Source organism: Macaca mulatta, chromosome 4 (assembly GCF_049350105.2).
Source record: "Macaca mulatta isolate MMU2019108-1 chromosome 4, T2T-MMU8v2.0, whole genome shotgun sequence".
Taxonomy (NCBI): domain Eukaryota; kingdom Metazoa; phylum Chordata; class Mammalia; order Primates; family Cercopithecidae; genus Macaca; species Macaca mulatta.
Window position 1 is genome coordinate 96300065 of NC_133409.1, and position 19194 is coordinate 96319258.

The 19194-nt window shown below is 42.5% G+C and overlaps 1 protein-coding gene and 1 long non-coding RNA gene across 3 annotated transcripts in view; one reads left to right on the forward strand and one right to left on the reverse strand.

The window, feature by feature from the left end:
- MDN1 (midasin AAA ATPase 1) overlaps window positions 1-19194 on the forward strand; it is a 184752-nt gene that overhangs the window by 141689 nt on the left and 23869 nt on the right. Inside the window, exons 71-84 of one of the 2 annotated variants that reach the window (XM_015136925.3) lie at window positions 668-777; window positions 1743-1816; window positions 2312-2510; window positions 4905-5067; window positions 6919-7065; window positions 7991-8117; window positions 9500-9605; window positions 10127-10242; window positions 11118-11603; window positions 12214-12440; window positions 12971-13135; window positions 13316-13479; window positions 14592-14753; window positions 17499-17636. In XM_015136925.3, coding sequence (XP_014992411.3) covers window positions 668-777; window positions 1743-1816; window positions 2312-2510; window positions 4905-5067; window positions 6919-7065; window positions 7991-8117; window positions 9500-9605; window positions 10127-10242; window positions 11118-11603; window positions 12214-12440; window positions 12971-13135; window positions 13316-13479; window positions 14592-14753; window positions 17499-17636 — 2384 coding nt within the window. The remainder of the gene's footprint in view (window positions 1-667; window positions 778-1742; window positions 1817-2311; window positions 2511-4904; window positions 5068-6918; window positions 7066-7990; window positions 8118-9499; window positions 9606-10126; window positions 10243-11117; window positions 11604-12213; window positions 12441-12970; window positions 13136-13315; window positions 13480-14591; window positions 14754-17498; window positions 17637-19194) is intronic. The other variant, XM_015136926.3, reaches the window with a different exon arrangement.
- LOC144340316 (uncharacterized) lies at window positions 8848-11567 on the reverse strand. The gene is made up of 2 exons (XR_013416296.1): window positions 11444-11567; window positions 8848-10310 (listed from the first exon to the last, which is right to left on the reverse strand). It is a non-coding gene; the product is annotated as an uncharacterized LOC144340316 (long non-coding RNA).

Consider the following 19194-nt stretch of genomic DNA (forward strand, 5'->3'; position numbering starts at 1 on the left):
GAACATTCAAAATGAGGTGCAGATGACTAGTGAGCTCTGGCAGAAGTAAATTGCCAGGTGAAGATCTCAGGACCTAGCATGTTGAGGCAGCACATCTCTCTGTCTAGACACTAAATGTCCTGCTAAGCTGCTGCTTGATCCAGGCCATTATTAGTTTCTTTCATCCAGTGAAAGCACTGCCAACCATCAAGGAACTGCACATAAAACTGCCCACTGTCAAGTACTGTCCCTGACCACAGCAATTGGGATAAAAGTCTCACTACAAGATGAGTATAGATTGTACATGAATGAGCATATGAGGTGAACTGCTTAATATGCCATCTTTTAAAAAAAGCTCAGTTTCTGCTGATTTTACAATAAGATTCACAGAAAGAATTTGACATTGTGATTTTAGAAGAACCTAGGAGTACATCATCTTCAAGAAAAAAAGTGCGAAAATCATCTGTTATAAGCCGAAGTGAAAAATAGGGGAGTATTGACAGCCTGCATCTCTGGGAAATGCTAAACTCAGACAGGATCCCTAAATAACATGCCTGTGAAACTCAGTGTAATCTCATGGCATAGAGAGTAATGAGGAAGGATCATCACTGAAATATGAAGGCCACAGCTGGCACCAGTAGCACATGCAGCAAGTGTGGTGTTTTTGTTTCCTTTTCATTTCTTCCAGATTCACTTTGCAGTGTTCTATGGAATTTGTACCATTATTACAAGCAATTCTTTGACCGGGTCCAGGCCAAAATTGTGGAACTTCGTTCCCCCCTAGAAAAAGAACTTAAAGTAAGATGAACAGCTGTCGTGATCACTCTTGGGAGGACAAAATCAGCAAATTCTCTTTCGTTAACCCTGTTGTCCATTTAACACTGAGGCAGGGACCTAGGGGAATACAGGAAAGCATTGCCACTGACTGCTAGGGAGGATGGCAATATATACATCGGTGGCATTGACTTTTTTTGTCACCTGCAGTGTGTGTGAGGGATTGGTGGAGTGGCCAGTAAGAGCCTCCTCAGAGAACTGCCACAGAAATCTGTTTGTGCTCCCCTGGTCTTGCCCAGGCCTGTCTCCCAGCTCAGAGCTATGCCATGGCGTGCTGGTCCACACACCATTGAATTACCACGGAGGAAGGAGGGACTTCTCTTTTTGATATTCCCAGTGGTTGTGGAACCAACCATGGTACAGGGACATGACTAACTTGGCGGTTCCTAAGCTGGAGTATATGTCAGGTGACTTAGTGACTGTAGTAGCACTCTTTTTTTTTTTTTTTTTTTTAAATCACTTTGAGACCAAAACGTGTTGTTTTTGTTTTTTGAGACCGAGTCTCGCTCTGTTGCCTAGGCAGGAGTGCAGTGGCACGATCTCAACTCACTGCAGCCTCTGCCTCCTGGGTTCAAGCAATTCTTCTGCCTCAGCCTCCTGAGTAGCTGGGATTACAGGCGCATGCCACCAAGCCCGGCTGTTTTTTCTATTTTTAGTAGAGACGGGGTTTCACCATGTTGGCCAGGATGGTCTCAATCTCCTGATCTTGTGATCTGCCCACTGTGGCCTCCCAAAGTGCTGGAATTACAGGTGTGAGCCACCACACCTGGCCCATGGTTTCTTTTTTAGACTTGTTTTACTTGTTCACTAACACACAGTCCTGTGTTTGGGATAGAGTGGGCTCTGGTCTTTGCTGAACAGAAATCTAGAAAGAAACAAAATGACAGTAGCTTTATAAAGCCATTTCTTGAACATCATTTATCTTACAGGAATTTGTTAAGATTTCCAGGTGGAATGATGTCAGCTTCTGGTCCATTAAACAATCTGTAGAAAAGACACACAGGTAATCTGTCTTTTAAAACTGGGGACAACCAAAATAGAATTTTGTGTGGTTGGGAGCAAGACTACATAGTTACCATAACCTGACTTAATATTAAGTGTGTTAAACTTCTCAAAAAATAACACTTTGATTGTTTTGATGTTGCTTTCAACACCACCCTCTTCTTCTCTGAGCAAAGTCTACCTGCAGTAAGGATTGGTGTGCCTTGAGACAAAGCAGGCTATGTCTCAAGTCTTCTGCCACCCACTAGCTGTATACTTTGAGCAAAGCAATCCCATTCTTTCTGGCTTTAGTTTCTCTTCTAGAAAAGGAGGATAACAATAACTGCCATACTTTTTCTCTTAAAAATAAAACAACTATTAATATTTAAGGAGATCACTGTATATAAAAGGTACAGGGTATTAAATTATGTATGCATGCATGATCATGTATTTTTTATATTTCTTCACTTGCTAATCCAGTTTTTTTCTTCTTATCTCTGTGATTACCTGGGGACAGGACCCTCTTTAAATTCATGAAGAAATTTGAAGCAGTCCTGAGTGAACCCTGCCGGTCATCCCTGGTGGAGAGCGACAAGGAACAACAGCCTGACTTTTTGCCCAGGCCAACAGATGGAGCTGCAGTTGAAGCGTCTTCCATTCAGAATCTGAACAGGGCACTGAGGGAGACCCTGTTAGCTCGACCAGCAGCTGGGCAGGTACTTGGTTGTGGGACAGTGCTGGCTTATTCCCAAGCCGGTCAAGTGGGATCTGTTTGTTATGTGCAAGGCATGCCTCAGTACTAGACAAGAAAATGCCTTTGAAATCTTGTTCTTTGGACATATATAGTATGTATTTGTTTGCCTGACTTCCCTGCAAAATAAGGCAAAAAATCTTGATCTCGTTGGTAAAAGGTTTTTTTTTTTTTTTTTTGCTTTTTTTGAGACAGAGTCTCGCGCTGTTGTCTAGGCATGATTATGGCTGACTGCAGTCTCAACCTCCTGGGCTCAAATGATCCTTCCACGTCAACCACCTGAGTGCTGGGACCACAGGCACATGCCACCATGCCCAGCTAATTTTTTTTTTTTTTTTTTTTTTTGTGGAGATGAGGTCTCACTTTGTTGCCCAGGCTGGTCTCAAACTTTTAGTCTTTTTTTTTTTTTTTTTTTTTTTTTTTTTTTTTGAGACGGAGTCTTGCTCTGTCACCCAGGCTGGAGTGCAGTGATGTGATCTTGGCTCACTGCAAGCTCCGCCTGGGTTCACGCCATTCTCCTGCCTCAGCCTCCTGAGTAGCTGGGACTTCAGGCTCCTGCCACCACGCCTGGCTAATTTTTTGTATTTTTTAGTAGAGATGCGGTTTCACCATGTTAGCCAGGAAGATCTGAATCTCCTGATCCGCCCACCTTGGCCTCCCAAAGTGCTGGGGTTACAGGTGTGAGCCACTGTGCTGGCCGGACTTTTAGTCTTAAGTGATCCTCCCTGCCTCTGCCTCCCAAAGAGCTGGGATTATGGGCGTGAGTCATCGCACGTGGCCTTGCTGCTTAAAATTTAATGTCAGCCTGTGAGAAATAATTGTGCTTTTACCTGTGAACATTTCATCTGCTATGAGCAAAGATTTGAAGCGTCAGTTTAAGAATATGCCATTGAAGCTGTCTGTGGGCTACCACATGAGGAAGCTACTGCACAGGGTGTGAATATGTGCCATGATGTGCTGGTTTATAGCAGATGCTGATTACTGTGGTGTAAATACTCCCATTATGGCAAAATTTCAAGAACCAACAATTAAGATTTGGCTTGCAAGATTTCTGAAAATTTAACTGATAAATCTTGAGTTAGCAGGTCTGTTATAGAATGGATGTTCCTGCTTCATGTCCTTGGGTGTGGGGAGCTCCAGGATTGGAAGGCACTCTTCAGGAGAGTAATTTCTGGGTAGGCGTAGTGGCTCACGGCTGTAATCCCAGCACCTTGGGAGGCTGAGGCAGGAGGATCACTTGAGCCCAGGAGTTTGAGACCAGCCTAGGCAACACATGAGACCCTGTCTCTCCAGAAAAAAATTACTTTTTAAAGAGTAATTAGTTTTGTTTTCTTATTGTATTTCCTACCTGAGGTTCACAGAGTGAGTAATGAACGTCCTTAAGCTATTTTTGTTATTTTAGTTGTTCAAAACTCATAATAGAAACTGAACATATAGCCATAAGATGGCTGCAGAGATATGATATGGCTACCAAATTTATTTTCTTTTGACTGTATTTGTCAGCTCACTGCTTCTGTCATTCTGATCAACAATTTTGATTTGCTAGTAATGACAACATAGGAAGTTCAGGAAAAAACTAAAATATGCCCTTGACGGACGAAAGCTCTTCCCTTCATATGATATCTGAATTCCTGTGTCTGGGGTGCGGTGGCTCATGCCTGTAATCCCAGCACCTTGGGAAGCCAAGGCAGGCGGATCATTTGAGACCAGGAGTTCAAAACCAGCCTGGCCAACATGGTAAAACCCTGTCTCAATTAAAAATACAGAAAATAGCAGGGCGTGGTGATGCATGCCTGCAGTCCCAGCTATTTGGGAGGCAGAGGTTGTAGTGAGCCAAGATCAGGTCACTGCACTTCAGCCTGGGTGACAAAGCCAGACCCTGTCTCAAAAAAAAAAAGGAAAGAAATCTGAATTCCTGAAATTTGAACTGTTAATTAGGGGTAAATGGTCATAGGAGTAGGACCAGTTTCGCCTGGCTACTGTGTCTGAGAAACACAAAGTGGCTCAGCACCTTGAGGGTATCAATGACATTATTCATTCTACTCTGTTCATAATTCAGAACTGGAGGCTCCTTGTGGCTATCATAGCAAGCATTGCTGGATGTAGGGGCATGGGGATCCTTCTGTTATAGTGATCTCATATGGAGCAGTAATATGGTTTTCTAAATATCCGCAGTATGTCTCTTTTAATTTTAGTGATGCTATATTTGTTCTCATGAGACTTCGGACATGGTGGTAATTTAATACTTGCTGAACTAGGGATGTGTTTGTGTGTGCAACAGTTAAATTTAATTCCCATGCAGGTTAAAATGATGCCTGCCATTCTTGGCAGTGAGGCTAATCTGTCCTTTGTCTCACAGGCCACAATTCCAGAGTGCTGTCAAGGCGCTGCTCCTTCCGCCTTCGAAGGGGAGCTTCTACGTCGCTTGCCAAAGCTCAGGAAACGCATGAGGAAGATGTGTCTGACGTTCATGAAGGAGAGCCCCCTGCCTCGCCTTGTGGAGGGCCTCGATCAGTTCACAGGTGGGTGCCAGCGTCCAGGTCAAGGGTGGGTCTTTCTCTCTGTTTTCCCCAGTGGCACAGGAGGGCTGAGAATGTGGCACCTGTGTTCTTTTTTGATATCCTGTGTAGTGCCGAACACTTGATTGAATAAGCAAGTGGGCTTAAAAACCCACAGTGCTCAGAAACAGGAGCCTACTGAGAACACACAGTCATAATTTTCACATTATCGTCCTCTCATGTAACCTGGCACTGTGCCATCTTTTATGAGAGCCTTGTCTATACTAGTTCCTGTTGGTTGGCGGTACGGGTAAAGGGGCACAGAGGTGGATTTCCCAGTGTCTAAGCTGTCCCCACTGTCAAAAAGTTGTCTCATTTGAGGAGGATTCATCCCCATCTTCTTGCTTTCTTCACTTCAGAGAGGCACAGCAGTTTCATTTCTCAGGCTGTCTTTGCTCAGGAAGTGAGAGCCAAGATCTCATAGTGTAACACAGCAATAGCTGGGAAGGGAGCCCAGAATTTTATAGAATGTTTGGGCCCCTGGCAGCCTCTGACTACCTCCTTCACCCCATCTACCCCCCACCCGCAGCGAGTGTGCTGTCAGTGAGGCTGGCTTTCTTTTAATGAGGTTGCATCTAATCTCAGGGAGCTCTTCTTTTTTTTAAAACTTGTCAGCGTTGCTCAAGGTGACTCAAGCCTGGGGATGGGGGTGAGTGGAATACAGATCCATTTGCATCTCCTGGAGAGGGGATGTGCTGCGGGATGTAAAACCTCCCTTATCCTCTAACTCTCCCACACTGTCAGTCTGATGTCTTTGGTGTCCTTGTACTCACTGGTGACTGCCTATGTTTGGCTGGTAGTGCTGCCTTAATGTAGTACCACAGACTGGATGGCTTCAGTGTGAGGCTAAAAGTCCAAGATCAAGGTGTCAGCAGGGTTGATTACTTCTGAAGCCTCTCTCCTTGGCTTGCAGATGGCCACCTTCTCACTGTGTCCTCCCGTGGTCACTCTTCATCTGTGTGTTCTGTGTCTTAATCTCTTCTTTTAAGGACTTCAGTCAGATTAGATTAGAGCCCATTCTCATTTCACCTTCATTACCTTTCTAAAGGCCCTGTCTCCAGATATAGTCACATTCTGAAGTTCTGGGGGTTGGGACTTTTAACATGTGAATTGAGGGGTAAGGGAAGACACAACCCGGCCTATAACACTGCCTGCAGCAGGGAGGCGGCACCCTTGTGTTATTGGTACCCATGTGTATTCAGGAAGGCAGCTTGGTGCTGTATAGAAAGAACTTGGGCTTTGGAGTAAGGTGGGCCAGTGTTCAAGTCCTGGCTCATCTACTCATTAACCACATGGCCTTCAGATAGTGACTAGACCTCACTGAGCCTTTCTTGAAATCTGTAAAATGGAGCTACAAATAGGTGCTTCTGAAGTTGTGCACATGAAAAGAGAATTTACCATCTACCAGCTATAAGTGGAAACTCAACACACATTAATCTGAAATTTCCTTCAAGTGATTATAAAGTTCTAGTATAATGCACTGCACAAAGTTGGTGCTCAATAAGTGCATTTGCTTGATGGATTATAAAACCCCTAAATACAAAAGAATGACTGCTGCTGTTTGGGTTGTTATTGTCAAGAGACTTGAAATCCTGTATGTTATTTTTCTATTTCCGTGCACCTTGACCAGTTTGGTTAAAACACTTAATGAGATTTTACCAAATGCTAGGGACTATGTTAAGTACCCAGGGTATAAAGATGAATGATACTTGGCCTTTGTTCTCCAAAAGGTCCCTGGTGTTGGGTAACAAACACATTACCAGACCCCTGGGATTTTCTTATTGTCTCCCCTCCCCACCTTGTTTTCTCTTACAGGTGAAGTGATTTCCTCTGTGAGTGAGCTGCAGAGCTTAAAGGTGGAACCCTCTGCAGAGAAGGAGAAGCAGCGGTCAGAAGCCAAGCACATTCTCATGCAAAAACAACGAGCTTTGTCAGACCTCTTTAAACACCTTGCAAAAATTGGTAAGGTTCTCGCTTGAAACCCAATGAAATGTAGTCACCAACTTTTAGGAAGAGAAATGACATGTCTGATTTGGGGGAAATTCCATAGACAGTTGAGATAGTGGACAACAGAAGGTACAGGCAAGGTTTCCAGATGTCTAAGAGTTCCACTCACATGCAGGAAAATCCTATGACCAGCCACCTATGATTCCCAGATACTTTCCGCTTTGTATGAGGTTTCTCAGAATCTATATTTTTATTTATGTTATGTTATATGTTACGTTGTGTTATGTTACGTTGTGTTACGTTACGTTACGTTATGTTACGTTATTGAGATTGAGTCTCACTCTGTTGCCCAGGCTGGAGTGCAGTGGTGCAATCTCGGCTCACTGCAACCTCTGCCTCTTGTTGCCCAGGCTGGAGTGCAGTGGTGTGATTTTGGCTCACTGCAACCTCTGCCTCCCTGGTTCAAGCGATTCTTCTGCCTCAGCCTCCCAAGCAGCTGGGACTACACCATGCCTGGCTAATTTTTGTATTTTTACTAGAGACGGGGTTTCACCGTGTTAGCCAGGATGGTCTCAATCTCCTGACCTTGTGATCTGCCCGCCCCGGCCTCCCAAAGTGCTGGGATTACAGGTGTGAGCACCGCGCCTGGCAGAATCTGTACTTTTAAAATTTCTGTCACTGCATGCTGTACCATTGTTCGCTGCATAGCATAGAGAGCAGTGCTTCTCAAACTTGAACGTGCATGTGAATCACCTGGGGAATCTTGTGGAAGTGCCGCTACAGATCCTGTTTCAGTTGGTGTGGGTGCAGCCTGAGAGTCTGCATTTCTAACAAGCTCTCATGCTGTTTAGAAGACTTCGCTTTGAGTAGCAAGAGAAAGAGGGGCACATCCATTCTCTCCTAAGCATCTTTGCTTAAACAAATGCTGTTTATTTCCTAGGTTTGTCATATCGCAAAGGTCTTGCATGGGCCCGTTCAAAAAATCCTCAAGAGATGCTTCATCTTCACCCGTTAGATCTCCGGAGCGCATTGTCCATCGTCGGCAGCACTCAGGAGGCTGATTCTAGGTTTGTCTGTTTTTTTTCCCTACTTATAAATGGAACAAGTAATTTAAAACTTGTCCTCATTTGCAAAAATGGGGATAGCAACACCACTGTGGCTACCAAAAGTGCCTGGCTCAGGAGGTGACTCCTGATGGACATTCAAATGAAAGTGTGAGGCTGGGTGCGGTGGTTCATGCCTATAATCCCAGCACTTTGGGAGTCTGAGGTGGGCAGATCACTTGAGGTCAGGAGTTCAAGACCAGCCTGACCAACATGGCAAAACTCTGTGTCTACTAAAAATACAAAATATTAGCCAGGTATAGTGGCACATGCCTGTAATCCCAGCTACTCAGGAGGCCGAGGCAGGAGTATTGCTTGAACCCAGGAGGTGGAGAGGTTGCAGTGAGCTGAGATTACACCACTGCACTCCAGCCTGGATAGCAAAGTAAGACTGTCTCAAAAAAAAAAAAAAAAATTTCTTTTCTTTCTCTTTCTTCCTTGCATTCACCTCTCCATTCTTCTTCTTCTTTTTTTTTGTCTTTTGATTTTCCTGAGGTCTACTCACTTCATTTGATCATACATGTGGAAATCTATTAGAAAATGGTATATTTTTAGTTGCTCTATATGCATACACTCCTCATAAGTTCTAATATGTTATTGAATTTGCAAGTCCATACACTATTGAGACAGGCAGAGCTACCTCTATTTACAGCACAGCAGAGGATGTTGTGAATGATGCTTTGCATGAACTGGGTATAGTACACGTGTGTGTTTTATTTGCTCAGTTGGCCCTCCCAGGGCTTTAAATTTGAATTCAACAGAACATTGTAGAAGGGAAATTTTACATAAGCATTCTGGATTTTCAGGTTTTCAGGAAAATTTGCCAAGTAGGCTTGCATTCCCATTTGGTCAGCAGTGCTGTAGTTGAATAGTAGTTTCCTCCTTTTGAAAGGACACATGCTCTCCAGCTTACTTGAACCCTCAACAACCCCTGAGTCTTCCCCACATTGAGGTCAGCTGTCACTGCCATGCATCATTTTGTGCTTGGCTGTCCTCAGTCCTCTTACGTTATTTGCCTGGCCCCTGTAGGCATCAGAGTTTATGATCCCCTAGCCTCCATTGCCAAGATAGGAAGAATTCATTGAAGAAACCATACAGGTATAGTTCAGCCATGACAATTTTCACTGCCTGACACAGCCCTGAAATCTCCACAGCTCATGATACTTCCAGTGCTAAGTTAAGTAAAGGAGTAATGAGTGCCTCACCGAGTGAGTCCTAATAGAAGTAAACCACCTCAGACAGCTGACTCTTGGTTATGGCCAAATATACCAGTATCTGAGTTTTTCAGGATCTAGGGTGGGAGAGCGTGGTTTTAATTAAGTAAATGATGTTGATATCTTTTCCAGGCTGCTTACAGAAATCTCGTCTTCATGGGATGGATGCCAGAAGTATTTTTATCGCTCTCTTGCATGGCATGCCAGGCTTAACGCAGCACTAGCAACTCCTGCCAAGGTAGAATGATAGAACATGAGTCTTGCAGGGGCTCAGGGAAAGCTCTTGTTCTGTTCATCCCAGGGTCGCATTCTCAGACCTTGTTAAGTGATAACAGCCTGTTAGTGGAACTGAGCTTTTTGCAGTACATCCTTAAACTTAAAATAAATATCAATATAATTTTGTGCAAAATCAGAGAATACCTTAAATAAATTCTGTTACACTTGCCAGCAGGACAAATTTTCTTAATGTTTAAGAAAAATTAAAAACTTCAAATGGAGAATGCCATCTTTAGATCTTTCTTCCCTTTGTGAATTGAGAAAAGACCACTAATAAATGCATTTTGGAGTTAAATCCAGTTCCTGGCTATGGAATATCAATGATCGGCGCAAGCATAATTGGAGAAACACTGCTCAAAAAAATGAATGTGTCACCTCTAGAGTGCGGCATGTCTGATGCTTATAGTAGAAACAACTTTCTAGAGGCACATCTGTGAGTGTTTGCCAGCAGCCCCTTCAGCATGTTTTTCCTTCTTCTGCCAGGAAATGGGCATGGGCAACGTGGAGCGGTGCAGAGGGTTCTCAGCACATTTGATGAAGATGCTCGTCCAACAGCGGCGCTCCCTGACCACGCTCAGTGAGCAGTGGATCATCCTCAGGTATCAGCTGATGAGTTGGGCTTGTGGCATGAATTCAGAAGAATTAGATCCAAGTCAGCTCAGAGTTGCTGCACATGGGGAGAGGAATAAGACATGCTCTCAATTGTGAAATGAATTTAAGGCCCAAAGAGGCAGGTAGGGTTTCTCCCAGCTCTGCCCCTTGCTTTCAGTGATATGCTTCTAGTGTCCCTCTCCCTCTGTGCTCTGACTGAACCTCCTGAGAATATGGAGCTTTGGAGATTTCAGGGCTGTGTCAGGCAGTGAAAATTGTCATGGCTGAACTATACCTGTATCTGGAATGAGGATATATATTGCCGAAAGTCCATGTGGGCCAATAGTTAGGCTTGTGTTCATGGTATTAGGGTGGGACGGTCTTGGGCACAGATGAGATTTGAGTCGGCTTCTGTTACTTAGGCTTTGGGGATCCCCCAAATGGCAATCTGAGCCATACATGGAGGCTCCTCAATGGAAACAGATAATTAAGAGATGAGGACAGTTAGGAAAGTTGTCATCTGTTGAATGGATTCGTGGCTGAGAGATAGTATTTCCAGACTGTTCACTTTAGCTTCAGGTATTTTCTCCTCCATTCATTAGGGTTTATGTAGCAAAGTACAGCACATTCACTAGATAATGTTAGTTGAAGTCACTGTAGTGGTGTGATTGTGTCATGATACTTCTCCTGAAAGACTGAGGGATGGGTTTAAGTACTTTGGGAGGCATTTTAACAGACTTTTTACCTATCTGGGGGATTCTTCCTTCTTGACTGTATAAAAAAACCCATGCTCGTTCAGAAACACAAATTTCTTTTAAAACAATGTGGTGACATGGTTTAAAGTGTCATTCATTGTGTTTTTCCCATGGGTTTCTCTGTACAGGAACCTCCTCAGCTGTGTGCAAGAGATTCACAGCAGGCTGATGGGGCCCCTGGCCTACCCCGTGGCCTTCCCTCCTCAGGATGGCGTGCAGCAGTGGACCGAGCGCCTGCAGCACCTGGCCATGCAGTGCCAGATCCTGCTCGAGCAGCTCTCCTGGCTCCTCCAGTGCTGCCCCAGTGTAGGGCCAGCTCCAGGCCATGGCAATGCCCAGGCACTGGGGCAGCCTCCTGCCCCCTGCCTGGAAGGACCAGAACTTAGCAAGGGACAACTTTGTGGAGTATTACCAGACCTAATTCCCTCCAATCTGAGCTACCCATCTCCAGTACCTGGAAGTCAGCTGCCCTCTGGTTGCCGGATGCGGAAACAGGATCAGCTTTGGCAACAGTCAACTACGAGAGTAACAGAGATGCTAAAAACCATTAAAACAGTGAAAGCTGACGTCGACAAAATTAGGCAGCAGTCTTGTGAGACTCTCTTTCATTCTTGGTAAGTGTGTCTATGTCTTTACACTTCTCTGTGTGCTTAGGTTCTTACTGTGCTTATCCAAATTGGGGGTGGGAAGGGAAGGGTGTTAACAGAAAGCAGTAGCTTTTAGACAGTCCTGGAGTCTGGGGAACTCGTCAGTTTGGGGGATGGGGTGGGGTGGGGATAGGGAGTGTCATCTGCAGGTTCTGAGACTTTAGTTAGCAAAAGGATGCCAGACAAAGCCCTAAATAATCCACAGAGAGAGCAAATCACATCCTGCTATTTGTGGTGGTCCAAAATAAAAGCCTATCACACCAAAGACTAATGATAATGGAATATTATTAATGGAATAAATTTATCATTTATTGGAATAAATTAATTGGAATAAATTACTAAATTTATTCCATTACTAAACCTAGGTGTTTAGTAATAGAATCAAATTATGAAAATAATTGTGCTTCAGTCCTCTGTTCCTCAGTGGACCTGCACAGCACTCTGTGGCATGTGTTTAGCTGTAAACTTCAGCTATGGTGAGTTCTACCTTGCGTATATTATAGTGGTTGCAGGGAGGGGTGTGTGTTTGTGGGAACTGTAATGCATTCCTTTCAACATTGTGGCATTTCTGTTGCAGGAAAGATTTTGAAGTTTGCTCTTCTGCACTGAGTTGCTTGTCCCAGGTGTCAGTTCATTTGCAGGGCCTAGAGTCCTTGTTCATTCTTCCAGGGATGGAGGTTGAGCAAAGAGACTCACAAATGGCACTAGTTGAAAGTCTGGAATATGTAAGAGGAGAAATTAGTAAAGCCATGGCTGACTTTACTACCTGGAAGACACATCTGCTTACTTCAGGTAGCCAAGGAGGTAAGGAATATTGTTCAGTCAGGGAATGGAAGCCCACTGTAGAAATGATGTCTTGTAGATGTAAGTCTCATTGTCCTAAAGACACATTATGTTTTGGGCTACACGTACCTGTCCAGGGTTCTGAGGCAGGGAGGTGCGGTTGAAATCCACAGCTCTTAACTTTTTTGCCCCATTTGTTTGGATGCCTGTTACATACTTTGTAACACACATAGGAAGGCAGCATCAGCTCACTGTCTGTTAGTTTTCCCTTAGATTGAAAAAGCTTGGCACTGATATTTGGACTAAGTTAGTGTTTATTCATACTGTCTTAACTGTTATTTTCATATTTTCTACATTATTTTAGTAAAAAGTTTTTAATACAAGGTAATAAACTTATAAGTTTATCGAGGCAAGGAATTTGTCTCTTCTTTGTATCTGGCACAGCTTGACTCAGTGGCTCATCAAGAAATGAGTGTTTTTAATGATTTCCAGAGGCACTAAAGCAAATGATTGGTGTTTGTATGTTTGTTTTACACCATGTTACTTGCTAGGAAATCAAATGTTGGATGAAGGATTTGTGGAAGATTTTTCAGAGAAAATGGAAATTGCTATCCGAGCCATCCTCTGTGCCATCCAGAACTTAGAAGAAAGCAAGAATGAAAAAGCAGAGAACACAGAGGACAACACTGACCAAGCGAGCCCACAAGAAGAGTACGGTATGTCTGAAATCAGGCAGAAATTAGTTTCATGCCTGTTTTAATTTTTGTATTTGATGACTTATTTCTGTGGCTAAGTAGTTAAGGATGGATGTTAGAAACAGATGACTACATGGATAGAGATGAAAGGATTTGTTTTCTGTTATTCATCATGTTGTTTTCTCTGAATGAATGAGGCAGCAGGCTTTGAGAGACTGCAATCAGGACATCTAACAAAACTCTTAGAGGATGACTTCTGGGCCGATGTGAGCACTTTGAATGTGCAGAAAATAATTTCTGCCATCTCTGAGCTGTTGGAGAGGCTGAAATCGTATGGTGAGGATGGTACAGCAGCAAAGCACCTGGTAACTAACTGTTCTTTACAAACTTCTTCCTCTTCAGAATGCACTGAGCAAAGGCAGAGCGGGCTTCACCTCCCTGCACGTGGATAAGTCCCAGAGCAGGCCTCAGGTGCCAAAATCACTAAGAACTTGGTCTCTTTATTTATACGTGCAAAGTCATTGACAAGCTTTGAAAAGCTTAGGGCTTGCTAGCTAATTGTTAGATGCATAGGTGCAGAAATGCTAACCATTCAGAATATCTATTAGGATTCTTTCATATCTTACACACTCCCAAATATTTGATATTACTGATAGATGACGTTATCAACGGAGGCTTAGCGGCCACCCTATGTAAACACCATTCCCACTACAATAAGTGAAGAGTAAGCAGTTGTAGTCTTTGCAGTAAGTCCAGAGAAGCAACTTACTTTGCAGAACATTGTATGTTATTCTGTAGCATTGCCTCCAGTGCTAACTTTCAATCAGCAGAATTTATTTATAAACATTTTATTTTTATTATTTATTTTATTTTGGGACATGGTCTCATTCTGTTGTCCAGGCTGGAGAGAGGTGGCGTGACCATGGCTCACTGCAGCCTTGACCTCCTGGGCTCAGGTGATCCTCCCACCTCAGCCTCCCAAATAGCTGGCACCATAGGCATGCACCACCGTGCCCAGCTGATTTTTAAAGTTTTATAGAGATGGGTTCTGGCTATCTGTTTTTTTTGTTTGGTATTTTTTGTAGAAATGGGGTTTTGCCATGTTGCCCACGCAACATGAACTTGAACTCCTGGGCTCAAGCAGTCTACCCACCTTGGCCTCCGAAAGTGCTGGGATTAAAGACATAAGCCACTGTGCCTGGCCAACATTATATTTTTAAAAAACCAACATTGTTAGCCAAATGAGACATTGGTTTGAGATTGTACTTTTGTGACGATATATGTAAATGAAGAAATATCAGTGAGCTGTGTGTACTGGGGTGGGATGGGGGTTACAAACACATACATGTAACTTGCCATTAGTACTATTTAGTACATTCACAATGTTGTGCAATTACCACCACTGTCTAGTTCCAGAACGGAAATCTGGTACCTGCCAAGCAGTGTGAGCAGGCCTTTTGTTCTGTTTTGATCTCAGTTCTTCAGCCAATCCTGTTCCTTGCTGGTGCGCCTGGTGCCGGTCCTCTCCAGCTACTCAGACCTCGTCCTCTTCTTCCTGACCATGTCTTTGGCAACTCACCGTAGTACTGCAAAGCTGCTCTCTGTGCTTGCCCAGGTCTTTACGGAGCTTGCCCAGAAGGTAAGGACCGTTCACGTGGTGCACTATGAGCAGCAGGGACCCAAGTAAATTTCATATCACTGGTCTTTGGTGTGATAGGGTTTTATTTTGGACCACCACAAATAGCAGGATGTGATTTGCTCTCCCTGTGGACTATTTAGGGCTTTGTCTGGCATCCTTTTGCTAACGCTGTTTCCACTAAAGTCTGGGAACCTGCAGATGATACCCCCTATCCCCAACCTACCCTATCCCCCAAACTGATGAGTTTCCTAAACTCCAGAGCTGTCTTAAAAGCTGCTGCTTTCTGTTACCACCCTTCTCTTCCCATCCCCAATTTAAATCCTCTTCAGCTAACTCTTGAACTACAGTTGTAGGATAAACCCTTAAGGCTATTAAGTCTTCTTTTAACCATGTAGGTGTAACTGTGATTAAATGATAATGGACCTATTATTAGAGTTTTTTTCCCACTGTCGTGGTGGGTCACGCCTGTAATCCCAGCACTTTGGGAGGCTGAGGCGGGTGGATCACCTGATGTCAGGAGTTCAAGACCAGCCTGACCAATATTACAATGAAACTCCATCTCTACTAAAAATACAAAAATTAGCCGGGCGTGGGTGGCATGTGTCTGTAATCCCAGCTACTCGGGAGGCTGAGACAGGAGAATTGCTTGAACCCGGGGAAGCAGAGGTTGCAGTGAGCCAAAATCATGCCATTGCACTCCAGCCTGGGCAACAAGAGCAAAACTCCATCTCAAATAAATAAATTAAATAAATAAATAAATAAATAAATAAATAAATAAATGTGGTTTTTTTGGTTTGTTTTGTTTTTTTTTGTTGTTTTTGGAGACAGAGTCTCCAAAATTGTAATTGTGATTACAGGCACATGCCACCACGCCTGGCTAATTTTTGTATTTTTAGTAGAGATGGGAGGTTTCACCACATTGGCCAGGATAGTCTCGATCTCCTGACCTCGTGATCCATCCACCTTGGCCTCCCAAAATGCTGGGATTACAGGTGTGAGCCACCGTGCCCGGCCAATTTTTTTCTTTAGCAGGGAAGTAATTTGTTCTTTCAGGCATGTACCCAGTATTGTGAAAAGCACTGAGGTTGTAGAGATTGTAGACCCTCCCCTTGAAACTCAGGGGCAGCAGACAGTGAAATCTAATAGCAACATGGTGTGGGCAGGTCTAGTCATAGAGGTGTCCAGCTCTCGGTCTCTCTTAACCTCACCAAGCCTCAAGTTCCTCATTTGTAAAATGAGATCTGCCTACACTTGTATGCATTTTTGTGAGAACCACCTGCATTTGAGTATATAAGTTTTGTTTTTCTTCTTCCTTAGCATTCTAAGATTTTCTCCAAGCTAAATACAGATGAGATGTACTTGAGGAAGATATGAATTTACAAACTGAAGATGGGGTCTAGATTTCTTATAAACAATTAAGAGTTCTTAGTTCTGAGTCTCTGAAATACTGGAAAGAGTTAAAAAGTGGAAGCCAAGCCTAATGCCTTGTATCAAGAGGATAAAAATGTTTATCTGTAGTAATAATAAGTAAAAGAATGAGTCTCAGGTTTCTCCCCCTCTGGTGGGCACCAAGCTAGTCTTAACATTCCATTGCTTCTTGGAGAAAACACTGTATGCTAAAGACAGTGGCAGGAAAATGTATGGCACGGGTGCCTTGAGATTTGGCTCAGCTAGATTTGTCCATTTGCACTGTAGCTTTTGTCTGACAGGCTGTAGAATGACTTTGGCCTTTCAAACCTTTGTCTGTTTGTGGGTAGGAATGGTTCTGCTATGTGTAGAATGTTGGGAGCCCTGTGGCTATCCCAGACGTAGCAACTGCAGTAATATACTCTGGTAAGGGCATCTGAAACTCCCTCCTGTGTGGTCTTATTCATCTGTCTCTGAATGTTTCTCATTTGAATAATGTAGTTCAACGGGAAAATCAAGCAAGTAAGCCAAACTGTATTTTCCAATCAACATTCTGAGAATATATGTCCTAAAAGTGGGTTTGCCTTTTTAAAAATTTTTCTAAGTATGCAAATTGTATTCATATCTCTTCTGAGTAGTTCCAAGGGAACTTGAAAGTAGGTTAGACAGTACTAAGATAATAGATATAGGTTGTAATTAAAGCTCTTGATCCACAGGAAGCTGTTTCTGTGTAACCAAGTCATAATTAGTGTTTACTGGTTTTTGGATCTTAATTCCTTGCTAATTAGCAGCTTATTTTTTTGTGCATTCTCATCCTCAGATTTACAAATATCTTCATAGTATATATTTTCTCTTACAAAATTAAAATTTCTGATTGACAGTCACTACTTTTTCTTTTTACTTCTGCCCAGCGGGCTAGTATTCTTCTCAGGTTATTTTCCTGTATAAAATAGTTTTTTTTCAACATTTCTGTGTCTGACTGTGTTCTCTCCAGAGCCTGTTCTTCTCTTGCTCAAGGACTTTTTCCTAAATACTGTCCTTCTAGTATACTTCATTTAGGTTTTTGTCTTGGCAAAGTGACAAATGACCACATGCCAGTAGCTTCTACAAAGTCAAGTCCTATGTTAAATCTGATGTCAAGCTGTAAAACTGCATAACTGTTAGCACCAAAGAGGAAAAGAATGTCAGAAGTCTACTGCACTTCCAGCAAATTTAAGATAATGAGCTAGAAAAAGAATTCAGTATGTGTTTAAATTGTTTTCCTGTGGCAAGAATGAAAATCCCCTTTTAAAATTGCTTTTGTGCCTAATTGTTCACTTCCTTTTTCTTTTTTCTAAGGGATTTTGCTTGCCCAAAGAATTTATGGAAGATTCAGCTGGAGAGGGAGCAACTGAGTTCCATGAGTATGAGGGAGGTGGAATTGGAGAAGGCGAGGGCATGAAGGATGTGAGTGACCAGATAGAAAATGAAGAACAGGTACGTTTTCACATGGGTATACAGTTGACAGAAGATCACTCTCTTTCTTTTCAATATGTAAGTTACACATAAAAATGGTTTTTACTAGGCTGTTTTTAATGTGTGATCTACAGAGCCCTAGATATATTGGTGCTTGGGCTGTGGGTGTAAATAAAAAGCCTAAAATCCACAGGAAGGAACCTGGCAACTCCGTCATTGGTTGCGGCTATAATTAGGGAGGAAATGATTTTTACTTTTTTTTTTTTTTTTTTTAATGGGCAGATATTTGCTGAAATTTTCTAGAGTATTTTTGATAGTATTTTTAAGCATAAAAGGCCTATCTTAAGTGATAATTGCATTAAACAATAATGCCAAAATTTGCTGTTAATAGGTTTTGCTGTTGTATATCTTTTAGGCATAGAGAGTTTTAAAAAATCTGTATCGTTTTTGGTTGGAGTCAAGCAACCTTCTGAACTATTCAGATGTTGTGGACTAAGATTGTTACACTGCATGGATTTTTAAAATGCCTGTCTCATTTGGGAGTGATTTGTGTGTGTTGGGTGTATCACTTACATTCTAAGTTAAATCAGATCAGAAACTTGTATTTAAGGTAATTTTATAGTTATTAAAAATAAAGGAGAAAACCAATTCAAATTCCCTCTCTTCCTTGGCAGAGAAAACTGAAAAGAAATTAAAAGCCAAAAGAATAATGCTAGTATTTATGTTATGGAGCTCTAACTTTTTTTTTTGGACCTATATTATCCTTTGATAATGGCTTTGTTATTTTGGCCTTTCTGTATTTCTCAAGTCTGACTTAATCACTGTATACTACTTTTCTAATAGAAAAAAAAAAGTAAAAAAAAAAATGCAAACCTAATAGAAAAGTACAGTTCATGCAAAAAACGTTACGTGGATTACAAAGCTTCCAGAACAATTTGGTAGTGTCTGCTGAATTTTAAATTATGTGTATTCATTGACCCCCAAATTCCATGTTTTCTTATAGAAATGCTAGTGTCAAAGATAAATAGGTATATGAGTGTGTATATATGTCTGCACATGGATATTTACTATAGCATTATTTATATGGTGAAAATTGTGAAACAATCCAAATATTCATCAGAAAAGAATTATGGCACCATCCATGCAGAACAATGGTAAAAGTATGAATGAAGCAGAATGAGATGGTTTTGTATGTATCAACATGAAAATAACCTAAGGATCTTATTTCTTTAAGAGATGAGGTCTTGCTGTCTTGCCCAGGCTGGAGTACAGTTCTATAATCATAGCTCACTGCAGCCATGAACTCTTGGACTCAAGGAGTCCTCTTGTATTAGCCTCTTGAGTAGTTAGGATGACAGGCATGAGCCACCACACCTGGCTGAGATGTTTTTAAGAAAAGATGTGTTTTACAGTCTGGGTGTGGTGGCTCACGCCTGGATTCCTAGTACTTTGGGAGTCCAAGGCAGGAGGATCCCTTGAGGCCAGGAGTTCAAGACCAGCCTGGGCAACATAGGGAGACACTGTCTCTATAAAATTAAAACAAAACAAAACCCAGCCTGGCCAACATGGCAAAACTCTG